Here is a 21,794-nt window from a genome sequence, read left to right as displayed (position 1 = left end):
GGGACTGGCTGTAAATCCAAACATCAGGTTTTTAAGTCCAGGAAACTACAGAAAAGGCAAGAGGCTTGGCTATTTTTTCTTTTGTATGGTTTGTAGACAGTGGAGATTTACATTTATGTACACAAATAACACAAAAATAACTTCTTCCACAATATGTGACCCACAGTCCTTTGCATTATTTCCATGTCTTTCTCCTAGTATTAGAGCTGGGTTGTAAACCACTGATGTGGGCCCTTAAGCCCAATGAGACATTGTACTTGGTTTGAACAATTTACATACATTTGACTGACTATATTAAGCACACCAGAACACTTTGCAATGGTTCAACAAGGGCTGAAAGATCCAGAGATCATTTGACTGATTATGAGCCAGTATTGATATAAACCAGAGGCCGACATGTGCAGGTCCACTCTGGCAAGTGATCGTGGGAAAGTAGCATTGAGAGTAGCAGATGTGGCAAGTTCAAATGTTCAGCCCCCAAAATAACTGATGTGTTTACGCACAAACTCAGCCCACACCGAGGGGGGCAGCAGTATGCCGCCGCTGCGCCTGCTCTGCCAGAGTCACCACCACCGAGGAAGCAGTGCACGGAGCACTCTCCAACAGTGGAAATGGCGCTTTGAGGTGTTGAAGCCTGAAGTCAGAGGGAGCATCTCGTGTGTGACACCCAACTGAAGCCCTCTGTGTGAGTTGTACTTTTCAAAGGAGCGGATTATGACAGAGGAGAGAAGAAATCGGGAGATTCGTCAAAGAAAACATAACATTTGTGGCTGTGATAAAGCCGTCAACGTCGGACAGGTAGTGTACCGTTAACGTTGGTAGCAGCTAGCTGCACATTGCATCACGTTTTCCAGCGTAGTTGGGAGAGCTAACTGGGCTAGCTCACTAAACTCGCTCATGCTAGCTAAATTCTCAGGAGGGTTTACATTAAGAACGGGATTTATCGCTGACGAAGACCCACTGTGGGTTAGCGGGATGTTGCCAGTAGCTACAAGCTAGTTAGTTTCGTATTGCCGGACTATTCTAACGTTATATTACGTTGCACTGTTGCAGCTAAAGCAAGACCACTAAACTACCTGTACCCAAGCTAGCTAATTCTCCACGTTCAAGTATAGACAAGTCTATAGAATGGTGTTGGCGCTGGTAAAGTATTAACGTTACTCCCGGTTGTTAGCCCTAAAGTGGGTCACGGAAAAACCAACGCACACACTGCTTTACTGCATTAACATTAACGCCAGCAATCGCTGTAGCTTACGTTAGCGAAAGTAGCGACTCAGGCTAGACCAGCTAGCCACCCTGATTTTGTTTTAGCTAGTTTGTTTTAGATAATTAAACGAACTTTAAGAGTAGATGTTGATCACTGTTGTAGTCAGTTCGTTTTAGCACAAGTCCGATAACTGAACAGCAGTGACAACGTGAAATAACTTGACACCTCTAAAGCTCATGTATGCTTACAGCTAGGTTAGCTAGCCTAACTTTAACGGTGAACTCGGATACACTGTAATCCTGCGTGACCTTGCAAGCTAACTGGGCAACCAGCTAATGTGCAGGGGAAAGTGTGTAAAGCAGTCCCTATTCAACACCAAATAACATGATCATATATTTGATATGTAGTCACTGTGGGCTGTGTTTAATAGCACTGTGTTATTACATTGTACAAAGAAAGCGATCGTTTGTTTGTTTACATTCTGTCAAGCTAACTGAACGCTAACTACTGCGGCGGGCGAAGCTAATCAATGCTCTCATATGCTAACTAACGAGCTAACATTAGCCCGTTAACTGACCATTAAATATCTATAACGTCTAATTAAACCTTCCCTCATACGTTTGACGATAACATTTGCATGTTGTTTTGGGTTCAAAACACGTTGTGAGTGTTACATTTTGAGGGCAGTCACATGTGAGCTCTAGACCTGTTCAGTGAAGCTGATTTTGTTGTTTGATTCATCTTATTTCTTCATATGAAATCTTTGTCTCTGCCTGCAGTCTGTAACGACGTGGCGATGCCTTAATGAGCATAAATTGGGCTTGTTTAGGTGGTGATTGTTGTAACACATCTACATGTCAAACCTCACGCCGTGGCATGTGGCTGCGTAGTGACAGGCTTGTTGCGCGGGATTTCACTTGAATCCACTGTGTTTTCCATTATGGTCATTGGGGGCAGTATTGTTCCCAGTTTTGCACACTGTGAAATTGACTGGCAAATTTTCATTTAGATTGAGTTGGCCTTGAACGCACCACACTGCTGCAGATAATATAATCTAGTTGGAGCACTGGTGCATTAACAAAGCACAAAACAAAGGTACAGCAGAAACATTTACAGACTTGGGTCAATAATGGTAATAATAAGGGTAATCAGAAATCAACACAAGGTAAAACCTTATCATTCAAATACCAGTGGTATAGACATCACATATGTAAATGTATTTCTAAAAAACTTTGAACACATTTTCATATGATAGTAATTTTGTGAGTTTAAGATATAGGCAGGCAGGTCAGTCCAAATTCTTTGGGTCTTGATGGATTTGTGGATCTTTCACTAAAGACCTGTGAAAAGTGAAATTTTTTTTGTTTAGGTCTTTGAAAGGGAACTCCTAACGGTGCCACTGACTGAGTCTCTTTTCCCTGTACAGTTATGTTTTACTTGTTTTGTTGTTCTAGGCCTATACATTGAAAATGTATTGGTGTTGTCAGTTTGTCTGGAGTAGGTTTTTTTTTTCCTCTAAGGTCAATTCAGGGGATTCTTTGACCAATGACTTAAGCGTTGCTTTACTCTGACACTTAATCAGAACACATGTCTAACAGCATGTCATTTGGTGTAGGTTTGAATGCAAATTGAGTTGCAGCACCAGTTGTTGGCAGGTTTGCTGACAGTACATTTCCTGACAACTGGGGGTGCAACTGTGGACTGAAAGAAAGACCTCTTTTGTACTGTATAACCGCGCTGAGCAGATAAAGCCTGAAGTGGATTAATGGAGTAGGAGGGCTTTAGAAAGAGTGTTTCACAAGGTGTCATTTTACTTTGACTTGTTGATGTTTAATTGGGGAGATTGTATCAAGGGCAGGACTGACAAAATAAAATGATATTTGTCAGCAATAATATTTAGCAATAATTTTGCAGTGCTTTTTGGTACATATTGGTGAAGGGTAAATGGACTAAGTGCTGTGTCTAACATACTGAATGTCCTGTGTTGTTGTTCATACAGTGAACAATGCATGACCTGGCTGCCCAAGTCACCAGCAGTCTGCTGCCTTTCCCAGGAGTGACTACAGATGCTCTGGGGGAGGATGAGATCACCTTAGACTCTGTCCTACATGGGAAGTTCACTGTTGGTAAGCCTGTTTTTACTGACCCATGATTTCGGTAAATGGATATTTTCTTCCTTCCACCCTCTGTAACAAATCAAAGGTTTAACTCTCACTGGAGTATTTCTAACACCCAGGTGGGGAACATGACTCACTCATCATTTTTACTTAAAGCAGTAGAAACAGCTGAGACATCTTTAGATTTGTCTAAGAATTATTAAGAAAAGGATTCTAACAAATCTCTTCACTATCATTGTTTTGTCTCCGTCTAACATCTGGGATTAATGTGTTGCTAATTCATAGTTAACAAAATTCATTTTTCGTGGAGCACCTGTCCAATGAGAAAGTGATCACTACAAAAGTGAAACTGTAGTTTCAAACATTTACTTAGCAGCTCTGTTCTGCTCTTAGTGCTCTGCAGCTCATACAACTGGCTGCAGAGCACTGTTTGATCATTTAATCGTTGTTTAATTCTTAAAAATGGAACCTAGTGCTGTGATAGTCAAGGTCTTAACCCCCTAACCTTTCATTTCCTTGTCTGTGTGTGAAGGTCGCAGTGGGCTGGGCTGGCTGGCCTGTGGCCCCCATCTGGAGGTTGTCCATGCAGTGACAGGAGAGCGACTGTCTGCATACTGCTTCAGTGGTGGAGGCGAGCACCCGCCCACTATCCTAGCTGCCAGGGACTTCAGCTGGCTCAAAAGGTCTGAGCTTTGTCTCAATATCCATCCCTTTATTACTCTTTGATGTAGCTCTTGATCACTGGAAAGAGTAAACTACTAACCACAATTAAAACTTGCGAAGAGCAATAGACGACAATCAGAATCACATGCGTATCCTTACTGCTTTATTTTATTAGATCTGGATTGCTGGTTGGTTTGGAGGAAGCGGAGGGCAGCGTGCTGTGTCTTTATGACTTGGGACTGTCAAGGGTGGTCAAAGCTGTGGTCATACCAGGCAGGGTGAGTTGATGGTGGAGTCTTATGTGTTCAATCTAAATGCTAAAATCATGGAGGGGCACTGGTTTGAGGCAACATTTCTACCATTGATTGATTGAGTCATTAGAATACACAAAATGTCTGAGCAGAGTTTTGCATACTAAAAGCTTGCTCTGTTCATCACAACTTGAACATCGACTGTTTTTTTTTCTTCTTCTTTCAACCCTCTCTGTTGTGTAGATTTCAGCTATTGAGCCGTTAGTGAGTTATGGCGGAGCAAGCACTTCAACCCAGCATCTTCACCAGAGCCTGCGCTGGTTCTTTGGCATTGCTGCTGTGGTAACTGATCTCGGTCATGTTCTGCTAGTGGACCTCTGTCTCGACGACCTGTCCTGCAGCCAGAGCGAACTGGAGGCTTCAGGTGAGGATGCGTTCATTTGTGTGTGCATGCTTTATGTGCATGTTCATTGTGTTTGCCCTCCATCCCCTACAAACTTAATTCCTCCTCTTCTAAATAAGGTTAAGAGTTATCAGTTTCCCTTATTTTGTAAAATGCAAAATTTATTACACGTTTTGGAAAAAACGTGGTTATATGCTGATACCTACTGATTCATTCTAGACACCTCTCCTCTTTAGTAAATAGTAAAAGAGAGCTTGTATTATTTCCCCTCCTTCATGTTAGATGTTATATCTCTTTCTAAAACATCTCTTTTTATATTTATTCTTTGTTTCTCAGATCTGCAGGTAGTGACCAAAGCTCCTGCAGAGATCCCCAGGCTCAGAGAAGTCAGCACCAGACAGGGAAGACATCTTTGTCTCCAGTTGAATGCACCCAGTGGAGTCAGAGCCACAGCTCTGCAGTACATCTCCAGGACCAACCAGCTGGCAGTGGGATTTTCTGATGGATACTTACAGCTGTGGAACATGAAAGCTCTAAAGAAGGAGTGAGTCTTTGCATTTCTTCTGACTTCCATGTTTTGTGAAAATGGGGAGGATGTGTGGGTTTCAATCCACGATAGCATTTCCTTTTGAAATAAGCCCATTACCATATGTCATGTAGTACTCTCAATATAGAAATGTCATTTTGCTCACATGACCGAAACAACTTTACTTGTGTTATCAACAGTAGTTGAAAATGCACAGAGTAGGAAGACATTACAAGAGTCTGTGCTTTTTTTGCATTTAAAATGCAGCTGTAATGTAATCTTATGCCACTGATAAAACTCTTGTTTCAACATTCTTCAAATCACTGTACATGTGTATTTTGTATAATTTTTCATGCATAGATACCACTCCCAGTTAGAGGGTGGCAGGGTGCCCGTGCATACGTTCACCTTCCAGGAGCCAGAAAATGACCCCAGGAACTGTTGCTACCTCTGGGCTGTCCAGTCTTCTCAGGACCTGTAAGTCTAGCATAGAAGTTCTCCATTCAGGCAAAGTCGGGTATTTTTTTGTTTCCCAGCTCTTATTTTTCCTCTGCCTTTATCCTCTCACTCCCATACAGCGAGGGAGATATGGTCAGCCTCCGCCTGCTTCAGCTGGCCTTCAGTGAAAGGAAGTGTCTAGTCTCTGGGAAGATCCTCTATGAGGTCTGTAGGTTAAGATAATTAAAGTTCTTTACAGTGCTGGACATGTGTCAGTCCCAGCAAATCTTTTTTTTTTTTTTACCTCCTTTGGTTTATTCTCTTTAACTTTGTCACTCAGGGTCTGGAGTACTGTGAGGAGCGCTACAGTCAGGAGCTAAGTGGCACAGCTTTTCCTCTCAGGGCGCAGGCCACCAACACCCGCCTGCTGAGTTGCCAGACCATCGAGAAGTTCAGAACCCATCCTGACAGGGATGACAGCATGAATGAAGGTTAGCCTGCTTCCGCTGAGACCACTTTGGGAAGACATGAGTATGTAGGGAACTAATTAGTGCAGCTTGTCACATTTTCAGTCACATTTTAGTGCTTTGATAGACAGTGTTGTTGTAGTAGAGAAATGGAATCTTAAAACTACCATTGTGTGCTGTGATTGAACCGTTTTCTGTGGCATAATGGGGAACAGTCATACCCTTTGTCTCTCGTGTTCTATACTGTATCTACACCCCCTCTTATTTCTTACCTGTATTTATTTTCTTCACCCACAATTCTCATTTTCAGTTGCGTCTCCAGACACCAGTGTGTCTATCTTCAGCTGGCAAGTGAAGGCCTATGGTCAGGGAACTCCATCTACCTACATCGGGGTTTTTGACATCAACCGTTGGTACCATGCACAAATGCCAGACTCTTTAAGGTACAGCGGAGACTGATTTTGCAACTGTTTAAGAGAATTCTTGGGTTCTTAAATTGAAAATAAATTCTCAACTTTCTGATCATTTAACTGTATTTTTTGTATCTTCTGGAACCCTTTCCAGTATTATGCACTGTGTTTGACTGTGAAGGTGGCCAGTTAAGATTTCATAATAACTGAAGAACATGGAATAGCATTAGCTATTCCATTTTTCATTTCAAATGGATAGAGAAGGCTCTAGACATTATAATGATAAAAAGAATCACATGTATATGCATGAGAGTTTCTCCATCACTGACCATCTTAATGACTCAAGTAGAGCGATCACAGAAAGCAGACACTTTGGGTACTAATGAAACCATATAAAAAGTGTAATTTTTATGATTTTAGTATTTTTGTGTTTATGAACGAGACATGAATAATAGATAAGCGTAGATGTTGTTTGTCTGATCCTTGTTGGTGGTTTGACAAAATGACAGTGCAGGAAATGACTTACTCATTGTGTCCTCTTTTCCAGGGGTAATTGTAATGATTTTTTGATTCACTGTGACACAGCATTTCATTTTTCATTTGTGTGTTGTCAGAATGGGTGAGTCTCTGCAAAACTGTCCCTACCTGGCAGTTTGGTCTCTGGACCCGGTGGTGCAGATGGTGTCTGCACACGTCCTCCTGGATGTGGTGGTGCACGATCGCAGCCTGAGCAGGGGCCTGCCCTTCACCTGCCCCCCACCAGAACAGTACTTTAACCCCACCACATATAACTTTGGTAGGTGTAGACACTGCATATAAAACAATCTCGATACAATTTTTTTAAGGACCATAATTTCTTAGGAATTTGTCTGTGATCATTTCACTAATAAGGTTGATTGACTTTGCTAGTGTTTTTCCCTTCATGTTACAGATGCTACCTGCTTACTCAACTCTGGAATTGTGCACTTGACCTGCTCTGGGTATCAGAAAGAGGTAATTTTCTTGTGTTCATTTTTCATACAGACTTTCACCTTACCTATTAATTTTATTAAATCCAAATGCAGATTATTAGAAGTAATTATGTGACTGAGACTATATAAATGTAAACAAGCTTTTTCAGTATTAGAGACATAGCCTGTTCCTTGTGTGTTCTTGTTTTTTTTTTTTTTAAATCACTAAGGTTTAGCATATGATTTAAATATGTGATGATGTTTTATGTTTTAAATGGAAAGTAAGCTTCACCTCACAACACCTCACCATTGTTATTAACATCAGACCCTGAGCTTTTTGAAGAAAGCTGCTCCTTGTTCCAGTGACATCATCTCCACCAGCTACTCTCGCTGCCTTATGTCCGGCTTACTCTCATCTCGCCTGGCTGACACCCAGGCCTCCAGTCTCTCTCAGGTACACACACATACTTGGCTGACAACTTGGTGTCCAGAGCCAAAGAAAATCTGTGATATAAAACAAAACACAGAATAAAATTAAATATTATTCTGAAGTTTTGATAGTAAATTGGACATGTAACTCAATGTTGGCCTTTAGGAGGAACAGCTGGATGCCATTTTGTCCACAGCGGTGGAGACCAGCTCTTTGGGACTGATCACTGGCTGTATTAAGCAGTGGACTGCAGAAGGTGAGGAGTGACACTTAGAATAACTGTCAAATTGTTTTTGTAACTGCTCGCCCAAACCCACTTAGCCACCCACGTACTAACACATACCACTTGAATTCTTTACTCAGCCGTTGCATATACATGCTGCAGCCACCAGCCCTGCAGTCAACATTAATGGTGGTGATTCTGTCCCTCTTAAACAGAACAACCAGGCTCTGCGCTGAACCTGCGCTACATCCTGGACTGGGCCTGGAACAAAGTAGTCCAGACCAAGGAGGAGCTGGATGGCATCTGTATGTTTTAATGTCATTCTGAACTATAAAGATTGTTGTTTAGACAGACCAGAAGTTAAAAAAAGCTACCCAGGGATACATTTAAAATTGTTTTATATCAGCTATGTTTGCATAACTTGTTTGTAAGGTGAATTAACCCTTCAGGTGGATGACATGACTAGTATTATTAACAGCACAGTATTATTACTTACTACTTACTTTCTTACTAAAGATAGGAAATGCTTTCCTTGTGTTGATATTGAAAATTATTTATTATTCAAGAGATGTAGATTTCCCGTTTCAGTTTATGCGTTTATGTTGTGTATGTGTTCCTGCCATGTGTGTGTTTCCCAGGTGCACCGCTGTTTGACAGCTCATCCAACTTCACAGACCCTCAGACCATGCAGCTGCTGCAGCACAGCCAGAGACTGCTCGGTAACCTCAGCACCATCTTCCACTGTCTGCTCAGTGAAGCTCAGGAGCTCACACAAAAAGGTGCGGTACCCACACAGATTCAATCACATGTTCAAGTGTTATGTTTCCCTGTGATGTCAGTGGAAAGTGGCTCAGTCAGCACACAAACACCGTTTTAATTACCATTCATGCTAAACTGTAATGAAACACTCTTGCCAGTGAAATGATAATATTGAGTGTCTCACAGCTCTATAGTTTGATATATTTTGAGCTTTAATGCACTGTCCTTTGATCAGCCACATCTAGAAACCAAGAAGCTGTTGTGTTGCGGTTTTAACTCATTTGTAGTTTTTGATTTGATTTCTGGTTGTATTTTTGCTGCGTAGGCCTGGTGGGTCTGATGAACAAGAACATGGTGTCCAGCCTGATTTCCAAGTACGCCCAGGTGGTGCTCTGGTTCTGTCGAACCGGTCTACTGCCTGAAGGATCAGGTAAAGTACTGCTGGAGTAAACACGGTTTGGGAAACCTTACCCAAGATTTCTCAGCACACATTTTTTTCAGAGTCAGGGAGTGAGCAAGTTGAAAGCTGGTTGAATATCTTGAGATCACTGCCACCATTGACCTTTAAGATATTCTTAAACTAGAGGTGTTGTGCAATGTAGAGTATAGGGGAATCACAATAGCTGTAGCCTGTTAAATGTAAGTATGGATGCTGTAAACAAATATTCATTAGAATTTGCAGAAATTTGTCTGGTTCCTGGTTTAAATATCACTGTATTGAATTTATTTGTTTTGTTTTTCTCTCCATGTGTTGTAACTGCTGTCCACAGCAGACTACGACGCTCTGCAGATCTCCAGGCCTTTCTACACTCACTCAGTCATCAGCAACTATTACACTATACGCAGAGAGGAGCTCAACAGACTGGCTAAGTCAGTAGTATTTGCTTGAAAGCAGTTAAATCTTACATATGTACTGCAGCAAACCAATATTTTCACAAATAATATCTCAGTTACTTATTGATCAATTGTTTAGTCTATAAGATGTTGAAATGGCAGACAACCATTTGATCTAATGCTGACACTCCTGTCGTCTTTTCAGGGGCAAGTGGTGTGCAGACTGCCTGATGATTGACGGGTTGGTAGGCCAGTGTGGTGAGCGCTTGACCAACCTGTGGAAAAGAGATGAGGGTGGGGCGGGGCACTACCCACCACCAACGTTGCATGTAAGCATTGAAGTTATGCATGTAAAAATTCATTTATTTTGTAACCACCTTTCTATCAAATCACGCTTCCATCTGTGGCTCTTACAGTGTGCAAAGAATTGATTTTATATTATTGATCCACAGGCCTTGTTGGACATTTATCTACTGGACAACATTGATGAAGCTGCCAAACATGCAATTGTATCCTTTTAATGAATAATCCCCCTGTGTGTAGTATGCTAGAAAATCTTAAACTCCCAGTGATAACCTAGATGAAGCGTAGGCCTCTAGGCCTCTTTCATCCATGTATGAACCTTGACCTGCTGTCCCAGGTGATTTATCTGTTGCTGGATGTCATGTACTCTTTCCCCAATAAGGAGGGGGCATCAGTGGAGTCATTCCCCACAGCCTTTGCGATTCCTATTGGACTGGTAAAACTAGTGCAAGGCCTCTGGCTGCTGGACCATCATGACCACCAGGTACACACAGACTGATTCATTTGACTGACTTTTTATTTCCTAAGATGTAAACTTAGTTACAGAGAGGTTGTACAAGGTATAAGAGCCCTATTGTATTTGAAGGGAAATAGAAAATCAGTATTTGTAGAAACCAATAACTACAGTGTAAACATTAATGAACTATTACAACTTCTTGTGACTCCTTTTATGATACAACCTTCTCCTTTTATCCTGATCAGAGTTCATTTGAGCTCCTCCTGCATCCAGCTGCCTCCCAGTGTCAGTTTGAATGGCAGCATGAGCGCGTTCTGCAAGCACTGATGTGCCAGGGCCAACACTCAGTGGCACTACGATATTTCCACGTTACAAAGCCCCCTATTTCCTCCACCTCCCAAGCCAAACTCTGCCTGTCTGTACTGCTACACAACCGGTAAGAGCAAAGGGAGATGTCTGTCTTTGTGCAAGAATACCAGTAGAAACATTAAATATAAACACACACTCAATAATACTTGACGACAAAGTATTGCAGCTGTGAAAAATGGACAAGAAAATGTCTTTGTTTTAGGAAACAAGCATTCTGGAAATCCAGTGCCACAGTTTGATTAGTTTACTTTCACGTCTTATCCTACCATTATCAACTCGGCTGTGTACCCTTTTTCTAGGTGTCTCATAGAGGCGTGGTCGTTACTGCGGCAGCACTCTAATCGCCTTAACATGGATGAGCTGCTTGGCTTCCTGTATGAGAGCTGCCAGGAGCTGGGCCTCATCAAGGAGCTGCTCAAACTGCCTCTGGGCCTCACTGAGCAGGTAGGGGAGAGATGAGAGATTGTTTGTAAAATCCTAACCGTTCACTGTTCTGCTTGTAGATGAATCTTTCTTTGTGTGTTTGGATTATGAATTCCATGCCTAAAACTCATATTTCATGGGTTTGTGTTTCAGGAATGTTTGGAGAAGTTTCTCCAGGGTACAGGGGGTCTCCAGAATAGAGAACTGCTGATGGTTCATTACCTTCAACAGGCCAACTACATTCCTGCGCTGCAGCTCAACCACAGCCTCAAAATGAACTTGGTGGTATGTTTGACACACACACACACAAATTATTACACTAATAATCACAGCGTTATCTTGATATACAGTAGGTGATATGTATTAGAGTATTCAGAATCAGATTTACTAATGAATTGCTATCCATTTAGACATTGAAGCGGTGAACCCCAATATACAAACATGAATATTCTGCCACTATGCGATTATTTAGATAGATATATCAGATACTTGAAGCCCATGAGATTCATAACCACCTACTCTTGTTTCTTTGTTTCTAGAATGAGAGAGACCCAAAGCTTAAAGAACGATCCAACACCAGGAACTCTATATTGGATCAGTATGGCAAGGTTTTGCCCAGAGTCCAGAGGAAACTGGCGATGGAGAGAGCCAAGCCCTACCAGCATCCCTACGGCATCCACAGAGAAGGTAAAGATCTGGTCAAATTGAATTCATGCCTGTTACAATTTACCCCAGTGGTAACATGTTTTCACAGCAGGGAAAAGGTATCAAAATGTTGATAGAAACATTCTCATTTGTATAAATCACTTACACAGTATGCTCCAGTCTTGTTATTTTTCCAAAATATGGCTCCATATTACACACTGCTTTCATTTGATGCTTGCAACCAATGCATCTGGATTGAATGAAAATAAAAGCACAGTAATAAAACAAAGAGCAGCTTAAAAAGCTTTATTTATCGAATAGAAATAAATCTATACACACTGTTCTCCAGTTGCTCGGCCGCAGCCGCTGTCAACCATCACCAAGCGCTCTGCCAGTGAGAAGGTGATGTCCAGAGCTGGCTTCATCAACAATGTCCTAACTAAGATTGAGGAGGTGTGGTTAGGCAAAGGAGCTACTCCACTGTCCTCCCCAGCCAAGAGGTGAGCACAAAATACTAAAACTACATTTTTTTTATTTTAGTATTTTGTTTTTATTACTATTTTCTAACTTTTACATTTTGTTTCTCTTAGCCCCAAGATGGCTGACGTTCAGAGCCCCAAGCCCTCCTCTATGGCCCTTCCTGATCCATTCCTAGGAACTCCCATCACCATGACCTCTAAACGAAAGTCAAGGTACTTTCATTAGGGCTCCGTGTTAGCCCAAGCTAAGCCGGACATGCATATTGGTTTGAACAGAAAAGGAAACATATTTGCTCCTCTGGCACTTGGACATTTTAACCAGACCACAATTAACTCAGTTATTATCTCTGAAATCATTACCTTTGGTTAAGCATCAGAGCAAAGCACGTCTTATAGGGTATAAATAAACTTTCCACACTACTGATACACTACTGATGTTAATTTTTTTTCAAATTAAGTCTCACAGTAACAGTACCTCTGTGTTTAACCATATCATGGAACAAGGAAAGCTTTTGCTTTTTTTTTTTTTTTCCATTTTGTATACTTACAAAAGTTCCATCTACATACATAAGTTGCTGGTAGTACATTGTACTTGAAACAAATACTTTAATGTTAATATTTACAGTGCTTAACAAATGTATCAGACCACCTGTCATAAAAACGAGAAAACACAAATATTTTAGAAATCTGTCAAAATTCAAATTAAACATTGTATTATTATTTATTAAGCAAATAACAAACTTCAACAACTAAATAGTCCTTATTCACATATTTTAACCAAAAATCTCAATATTTTGTTTGACCTCCTTGGCCCTGATTGTTTTCATGTACTTTTCGACTGTCTCTTTTGTTATTGAGTTAGTTCCTCGCTGTTCCCAGAGACTTGCTTTGGATTAAATTTGTGTGTGATCTCTTTTTTTAATTCAACAAATCCCAGATCTGTTCGATAGGATTCAAGTCTGGACTTTGACTTGCCCAGTCCATCAGTTCTACTACTCCAGATTCCTTTTGCATCATTTCAAATACATCATTTCAATTAAAGAGCTTACACATACTGGTGGATTAACCATTACAGAAATTAAAAAAATATTTTGGTAATCAGCAATACTGTTAATTTAGGGCAGCAGAGGCAAACACCTTACACTGGGTGGTGGTCTAATACATTTGTTAAGCACTGTATATTAAGAGCTTCAAGTATGCACACCAGAATTTTGTTTTTAAAAAAAATGGCATCTTAAAGTTATGGGTGTTTTGCATTCCTTCTCATCCTCAATGTGACCCCAGGTTGATGGACTTAGTGGTTCACCCCTCCTGTCAGACCCCTCGCCCTCTTCTCAGCCCTCCCAGACCTCCCAGCTCCTGGGTTTCTCCAAAGAGCACGAGCAAGGCCCCTGAATTCAGTCTGCTACAAACACCACAGGTGGTCAAGGTAAGAAGGCCAGTGTGGAATTTTATTTGTTTTGATGTAATCAAAAAAAATTGATATTTTATTTTAATCTATTCTATTTTATTACAATTAATCCTTGTCTGGACATCCAAATAAGTCCAATCTGTGCATAAATGTTGCTTGCATACAGTTATTTTCTTAATAATTGAGCATTTTGGTATTTTCATGTTTTGGTTCCATCAGCGAGCCCGGGCCTTGGCTGCTTCTGGTCCTGTGTTCTCAGCCTTCACTCCCCAGTCCATCCTGCGCAGCAGCCTGAGGCCCACACCCGTCGCCACCCCTTCTGCTTCACCAGGACGCTCCATCACCCCCCCTCTCCGCAGCAAAGAGAGCCGCATCACCTTCATCGAAGAGGCGGAATCTCCTGAACCAGAGAAGAGCATCCGATGGACTAACGGGGTAAGACTGAGCTCTAGCAAGGAGTGGTGTGTAGATGCTGAGAAACCAGCTCACACATAAAAGCACATTAGATTAATTTTAAAAATCATTTTTCCAATCTTCTTTGAAATTGTTTTCCACTCTAGATGGCAGCAGACAGTGAGATTAGCTTGCTGACCAGAGGCTCCACCCTATCCAAGGCTACACGTAAGTCCTGGTCCTCACAGCCTGCTGGGGAGGAGGAGGATGGAGACGAAGAGGAGGAACAACCTCATGTAAAGTTCTTGCCTCCAGAAGGGGGTATTCCCTCACCACAGCTGAGATGCTTTGAGAGCGAGTCAACCTCCATCCATGAAGTGGCTGCAGAGACTAGACCATCAGATGCAGAAACGGCACAACTTAGCCTGAGCTTTGACGCCAGCCAGGCGTCTGTCCGCTCCACTGACACCACTCTGGAGTTCTACGATGCACCACTTTCAGCAGAGCTGGAAGGAGAGGAGGGACATGCAGCTACAGAGATAGATGAGGAGGTAGTGACGATAAACATCAAGGATTTAACTGAAGCGGAGGAACCAGAGGAACAGCCCTCATCAACCGCTCAGGAAACCCCTCTCCTGATATCAGAGGATGTAGAGAGGGAGGAAGAGGAGGTGAAGGACGACAAAACATTTGAGGAGGTGATGGAGATTGGACTTGAACATGAGTTTAAAAACGAAGAGGAAGTTCAGCCTGAAAGGGAGGATGAACAGGATGTTGAGACAAATAGCAAAGAAGAAGAAGCTCCAACTGATGACCAAGAGGACGTGTCTAGTCATATTCAAGGTAACTCTTTTGCAGAATTTGATCTTTATGCTTCACCAAAAGTTGTTGTTAGAGGTGGGTTGCTTTACGCAACTACTACTGATATTTGAATTTTTAGAAATAAAAGGTGTGTAAAATGTCACTTGTCACATTTTGTCTGCCACTAGTTTGTAATCAGGTGACTGAGAGCACTGACTCCGGCGCTGAGGTTGAATCTCAGGACCAACCAGCGGAAGCCACGGAACAGGACGTCCAGTCAGATGCAACTGAATTCACAGAGTTTGTTGATGCTCTGAAACCATCTGAACCCACATATGAACCAGAAGAGGAGCTGGAACAATCAACAGGTCCATCCTTAATTAATGCATTTATACTGTAAAAAGTTAGAGGATATAGTTAGCCAACATATACGCAACACTGAAGGTAAAAGGTATAACTTTAAAGTAGGTACTGTGAATACACGTTGCTTTTCTGAAACTCTTATCAGTGTAGGTTGAAACGTGACATTACCCAACCATGCCAAGGTTATGATGATTGACGTGATACTACAGTAGGTGATTTATCTGTATTGTCTGACAGATCTGACAGAGTTTGTACAGAGACACCTATTCGGCGGTGATCTGTCTCCTCCGCTCACCCGCTCGGGAATCCACAACGCATCACAGACTCAGATATCCTTCAGCAGGTATGAGCCCTTTTCTGTTTAAAAATTTGATGTTAATGTCAAGATTTCTTTGTCTGTTGTTGTAAAGTGAATTGCTCTCAAAAACCTTTATTTTAATTCATATCTTGGAGGTGTGTAATTTAATGAAAACACTTGAATTGTAACGCTAAGTTACATGTTGCAAAGATTAGCAGTTTGTTCTTTAATGGTTGAAACTTTCAGCAAAGTGTCTTTTGACAGCAGGATTTATTTTTTCAGTGATCGAGGAATCTTTAGGATCCCAGAGTTTGTAGATCTTGAGAAATCAGTCACTGATGTGAATTAGTGTAATGGTTTCAGGTGAAAATATAATGTAGGACACAGTCTGTTTTCTATTCTCCCAGAGAATTTGCCAATGATTATACTTTTACCATACCACTAGATGTGTGGCTATTCGCTGAAAATGTTGTGTAGCCCTGTTTGTCATTGACTGGCCCTTTCGGTTCTATTCTGCTTTCTCCCAGTGAGTCACTCGGTGAGGTAGAAGAGAAGGAGCAGGCAGCTGCTGAAGCTCCTCCAGTGTTCACCAGCCAAAAATCTACTGCCTCTGTGACATCCTCTGAGCCAACTGGCACAGACTCCCACTGTGAGAGAGATTGCACACACATGCACTTTAACACCACCGCTGTCACTGTTACACTGCTGTTTTTACTCATTATCCCACACACCTGCGCTTACTTTTCCTCCACCTTCTGTTCATCTCCTAGCTGTTGTAAGTGTAAATGACAGCGAGGAGCTTTCTAGCCCTGCGTCAGAGGAGGAGGAAGAAGAAGATGATGAGGATGAGTCTGAGGAAGAGGAGGAGGAAGAAGAGGAGGAGGAGGAGGAGGAGGAGGACTCTGGTAGTGAGGTGGAGATCATTGAGGAGGTGCAGGGTAATGGGAGGCTACCACCCCTCCAACCCAGTCCAGTCTTTGTCCAGCAGACACACACACACTTTCTGCCAAGTCTGTCAGAGCAGGAGGCTGCAGAGTTCTCTCTCATCACACCCGGAGCAGAGATGAAGGTAACAAACAGCTGAAATGATTAGTCAGCTAATCCAATTCAAAACTCTGATTCCAGCTCCTTTTTAATGTAATTATTTACTATTTTTCATGGTTTTATATTTTATTTTACTCCATCTGAAGATGTCACCTTGGATTCTGGAACATTTTAATACGTTCTCATTTTTATAGACTAAATCTTGATTTTTTTTTTCTTTTTTTTTTTTTGGGTTGCAATTTGTTGATTAATCAAATAACTTCTTATGTGCATTTGCAATACAGATGGTAGAGGAGGACATGGAGGGCGAGGTGGTGATGGTGAGACTCGGGGCAGATGAAGGAGGGCAGGAAGCAGAGGAGGATGAAGAGCAAGGATCATCATACATGGAGCTCAAACCCTCCACCACTCTCCTGGTACCCTTGGAGCTAATGGAAGGACAGGACGGACTGGTTGCTAGTTCTCAGCTTGAACTTCCTGAGCTTCAGCAAACCGTTGTGCCAGATGACCCGAGGTCTCAAACCCACAGTGGCTTCTCTCTGATGCTGGATGTGGACGAGGACGGGGATAAAGACGCAGACACGCTTCCCATGGAGGATGATGGGCAATCCTCCGACCCTCCCACCCTGTCTCCAGCTGCGGAGGCTAGTGATGAACCTGAGGCCAAACCTGAGGTTATTCTTTTGGGCACAGACGATCAGGATCCTCTCCTGTCTGGAGAAGCCTCTGAAGAGGATCAGAGGAAAGAGATGGACAGTTTGGATAAAACTGAGGTAGATGGATCAGCAGAGTCAGAACTTGAACAACTTGCTGACCAAGCTGACCTACAGACTGAAGAAAATGAGGCAAACCATGAAACTGAGGATGCTGAAGAAGAGAGAGATGCAGAGTTAGGAATGATGGCTGAAGAACCTGCAGGTTTTCCAGCCTCTGAGCCACCTCCTGAGGGAGAACTCCCAGCAGATGTGGATGATAAAGACTCTAAAGCAGAGAATGCTGCTGAGGAGGAGATGGGAGAAGAGGAGGAAAAACCAGCACCTGCTGAGTACCAGGACAAGCTTGAGTACCAGGACAAGCCTGAGGACCACCAGGACGAGCCTGAGGGCCACCAGGACGAGCCTGAGGGCCACCAGGACGAGCCTGAGGGCCACCAGGACGAGCCTGAGGGCCACCAGGACGAGCCTGAGGACCACCAGGACGAGCCTGAGGACCACCAGGACAAGCTTGAGGACCAGGACAAGCTTGAGGACCAGGACAAGCCTGAGGACCACCAGGACAAGCCTGAGGAGAATGGGCCTGTAAATATGGACACAGAGATGGCAGACATCGCAGAGACGGAGACAGAGACTGTTGTGGAGGAGAAACAACAGGACCATAAAGCCTTAGCAGAGCCAGAAGAAGATAACGGGGAAGAAATTCAGACAGAAACAGAAGACAGAACAAGGGGAAGACATAGACAACATGAAGAAATTGAGGAAGAGAAGCCTGTGACGCAGACAAATAGTGAGCCAGAGGAACAACCTGTGCCAGAGGCCCCCACTTCTCAGAGGAAAAAGAAAGCTCCTGCCACCCCAACACGGAGGACCACGAGAGGGCGGAGAGTTACCTTCATCTCTCCCCTCTCCGAGGAAGCAGAGGAGCCACAGGAGGATGAGAAAGTAGAGGAGGCAGAAACGAGCACCGTGGTCCCTGCCTCGCCTGGTCGCACACCTAGAAAAAGTAAACAAAACAAAGATGTCCAAGTCCGAGCTAGCACACCTCGGAGAAGTACTCGCAACGCTCAGCCCGAGCCTCCTCAAGTCGAGGTGGAAGAGGGAGAGGCCATGGATAATGATACCACAGTTGCATCAGCCTCCAAAGTGGTTTCCCAGAGGGCCACTTCAACAAGGGCAAGCCAACGGACCCAGAGTGAGAGTGAGGAGGTGCCTGCAGATGAGGTTACAGATGCAAAGGTCACTCGACGAACCAGCTCCAAGACCCCCACACAGGCCAAAAGCAGGAGCACTCAGGGAAACACTCCAAGGAGGTCCAGCAGAAGGATACATACTAGCATTGAGATGGTGTCGAGACCGTTAGAGATCTTGAAAGGTGAGAAGGACCAGGAGGAGGTCTTTGCATCCCCTGTCAAACGCAGCTCCAGGAAAACTAAGGCAGAATCATCAGAAACGCAGCCGGCCCTCCTGGAAGACGAGGAGGAGGAGGAAGAGAACAAAAAACAGCAACTTTCCAGCCCTGGCAGGACGACTCGACAGTCCAAAAAGATGACCATAAATCTTTATCCACAAGTAAGAACTCAAACATGTCTTCTTCTTTTTTTAAAGTTGTGTTTTCTGAGTAAGCTCAAACTTTGGCAGATAAGAGAATGTTTGTCAGTCATTTTATGGACAGTTGTTTGTCGAATATTCATCAAATTACTGTCCGTTTCACCCATTTCATCCATTACATGTTATTCCATATTACATGTTGGCAAAGCCATTCCATCCACTGTTGATCATTGATGACATTTAACATGCACAGGTGAAACTGGTTCCTGTGTCACTTCCTCAGAGTGCAAGGAAGATGAGAGGAGAGGCAGTTCCTGAAACCATAAAAGAAAAAGATGAAGTTCTACTTGAGCCTGAACTTAACACTAACGCTGGCCACACAAACTCCCGTCGGCCGACAAGAAGCAAACTCTGGGATCACCCAGAGGAAGACCATCCCTTGCTGGACTCACCGCTGGAAGTGAATTCTGAAACCCCTGTCGCAGACGCCCTCATCAAGAGACTGAAGGATGAGGAAGAGAAGCAGGAAGGTAGTATGACGCTCTGACGTTTACTCATTGTAATGAACAATACACACAGTCCTGTAATCTGTTGATCATAACACGTCATTTACACAACATTTTATCTATCTGCTGTAAAATAAAGCTTCATTGTATAAACACGTAAACTCTTACACAGGACGAGTGGTCGTCACAAAGATGGTAAGAAGCAGCAAGAGGAGTACGAAGTCCTCAGCGGAGGAGGTGCACTCACAGCTTCCTGTGAAGGAAGCTGAAGACGACGAGTCTAGTCCAGGCGAGCTTTCGTTCATCTACTCCCCCTCTCGCCGAAGAACAAGAGGTGAGTGTGCTATGTGTCTGTTTACCTGTGCGTCCATACACCCATTTTTCCATGCTGGTTTTAAACCCCGTGCTGTGTCTGCTTGGCAGCTAGCAGAGCAGAGTCCCCCGGGCCCAGCGAAGAGTCTGAGGCGCCTGTCACTCGCAGCAGGAGAAGAGTTGTCAAAGACGTTTCTGTTGCTCCTCATGTAAGTGCTTCTGTTATGGGCTTTACACTTTTATTATGGAGGAGGCCGAGTTTGCATTTTTAACCTGAAATCATTAGTCTGTATGTCGGTTCTTCCAACATGGAATCCCATCAGCTAGGTACATTTTCTTAACTCTCTATTTGTGCTCATGCAGCTGTTTTCTGTCTGTTAGCAGACTTTTTAGGAGACAGGAATGACAGAGGCTTATCGAGCCACGTCTCACCCCCCATCCCCCCCAAGGAGAAATAATGAACGAGATGACTTTGAAAAGCATTTTCATCATTCTAATGTTTGCCTTTTTCTTTTTACTTCAGGATGAAATGGCTTCAGAAGAAGATCATGTGGAAGTGGAGAAAGCAGCGGGTGTGTCCAAGACCAGAAAAACAGGCAAACGAACAGCCAAGTAAGATCCTGTTTCCCTAAGAAATACTGTATGGACCAGAAGAATTTTTTGTATGACTGTCACTAAATCACAAGTTTTCTTTCTTCCTCCCCCTCCAGATCCAAAGCAGTCTCTGAGCCTCCTCCTGTAGCTGAGGTGGACCTGATCTCGCCCCCGCCCAGTCCAGCTGATCCAGGCCCGCGAGCACTTAAGAGGATTAAGGATGGAGAGGCCCCAACCTCGAGCATGAACCTTCGACGCAAACGCATAATGGACACTGTTTTCACAAAACCCGTCACGCGGAGGAAGAAGCTCTAAGGAGGTTGGTGGTGGTTTTAACCAGTGAACCTCAGACAGCCACCAGAAGATCTGAACCCACTCAGAAGCTGTCAAACAAACATGGATGCATAAACTCATGATGGTTCTATTTCCTCAAATGCCTCACAACACTGCGGCCGTCTTTGTAGACGGAATTCCCTGTAAGACAATAAAATAAAAGCAATGTAGGCATGAAAATATATTTTTGGGACAAAACACACTGATGGACAGCGGTGTGAGAGAGGACTATATTTTTGGAGTTTACATGTTCCGCTCGTACTAACTCGACTTCACTTGATATTGTATCTGTGACCATTTTGTGTTGGACATTTTGCGCCGCTCCTCGTAATCCGCTTAATTCTCTGGGGACAGAATGGAATAAGGGAAAGCAATCAGTCGGTTATTAGAAGCTCCCGTTAACCAAACCAGAGAGACTGAACTGAACCTGCCTCTGATGAAGAGGTTTTATTTACATTCTCTTGTATTTTAATTTCTTTTGGTGTTTATTTTTAAGATTTCGAGGCCTGCTGTTTTTTCTATTTAAGAAGAAAAGCACCCAACCCAGTGGAGACAAAAGATTTCTACTGATAAATTTGTATATAGTTTTTTGCTATGTTCCAAATAAAGTTAATAAATAAATCCTAAAGAATTATGTTCATTTTGAAGTTTTAAGTGTCTGGAATGCATTTGATCATCTTATCAGACTGCCTATGCCATAGTCTTAAAATTTCAATTGATTTGGGGGATTTTCTGTGAAAGAGGCACAGACTTGTACACTATTGCCATCAGATTTGGACTTTTTTTTTTTTTAACATCATGGGGATGTTGTATAGTGTGAAAGAAACAAAAAAGACTTGCACAGCGGTTTGGACTTGTTCAGTTGTTTCGGTAAATGTTCATAGGCTTGTTTAAATTTATGGCAACCACCATCTGACACAATAGGCTATTTTCTGATGAATGTATGTAGAATGTCTTATTTTTGATGACTGCTCTTTGATAAATATGGTAAAGCTTGAATACTTCTCTACCTCTGGTGTTGAATGATTGTCTCAAGTCATTTTACTGCCTTGGGTGCATGTGTTTGTTAGTTTGCTAGGTGGATGGAGTGACTGGACCCACAAAGCCTTTTTTCTTTCTGT

At 42.8% G+C, this 21,794-nt stretch overlaps 1 protein-coding gene across 1 annotated transcript; it reads left to right on the top strand.

Moving 5' to 3' along the window:
• Window positions 1-611: 611 nt before the first annotated feature.
• ahctf1 (AT hook containing transcription factor 1) lies at window positions 612-21,663 on the top strand. The gene is made up of 40 exons (XM_070841112.1): window positions 612-798; window positions 3,207-3,333; window positions 3,857-4,007; window positions 4,163-4,265; window positions 4,482-4,662; window positions 4,978-5,185; window positions 5,528-5,644; window positions 5,746-5,830; window positions 5,946-6,096; window positions 6,383-6,515; window positions 7,097-7,278; window positions 7,414-7,475; window positions 7,758-7,886; window positions 8,028-8,118; window positions 8,301-8,390; window positions 8,724-8,864; window positions 9,170-9,274; window positions 9,618-9,714; window positions 9,884-10,007; window positions 10,131-10,187; window positions 10,319-10,465; window positions 10,684-10,874; window positions 11,107-11,251; window positions 11,384-11,515; window positions 11,770-11,917; window positions 12,225-12,375; window positions 12,466-12,567; window positions 13,639-13,783; window positions 13,985-14,200; window positions 14,326-15,001; window positions 15,148-15,327; window positions 15,560-15,665; window positions 16,148-16,269; window positions 16,391-16,689; window positions 16,949-18,949; window positions 19,212-19,458; window positions 19,607-19,768; window positions 19,858-19,955; window positions 20,270-20,358; window positions 20,457-21,663. Exons 2-40 carry the CDS (start codon window positions 3,213-3,215, stop codon window positions 20,653-20,655), a joined length of 7,884 nt encoding a protein of 2,627 aa, XP_070697213.1. The 5' UTR covers window positions 612-798; window positions 3,207-3,212; the 3' UTR covers window positions 20,656-21,663.
• The last annotated feature ends 131 nt before the right edge of the window (window positions 21,664-21,794 follow it).

This window comes from Pempheris klunzingeri, chromosome 1, assembly GCF_042242105.1.
Source record: "Pempheris klunzingeri isolate RE-2024b chromosome 1, fPemKlu1.hap1, whole genome shotgun sequence".
Lineage (NCBI taxonomy): Eukaryota > Metazoa > Chordata > Actinopteri > Acropomatiformes > Pempheridae > Pempheris > Pempheris klunzingeri.
This window is presented reverse-complemented; position numbering and strand designations above follow the sequence as displayed.

Bases quoted from the DNA above. Each gene is read 5' to 3' on its own strand.
- ahctf1 (XM_070841112.1), top strand. From the start codon at position 3,213: ATGCATGACCTGGCTGCCCAAGTCACCAGCAGTCTGCTGCCTTTCCCA. The intron at 6,516-7,096 runs GTACAGCGGAGA...GTGTGTTGTCAG, and splicing joins CAAATGCCAGACTCTTTAAG to AATGGGTGAGTCTCTGCAAA. The intron at 7,279-7,413 runs GTAGGTGTAGAC...TTCATGTTACAG, and splicing joins CCCCACCACATATAACTTTG to ATGCTACCTGCTTACTCAAC.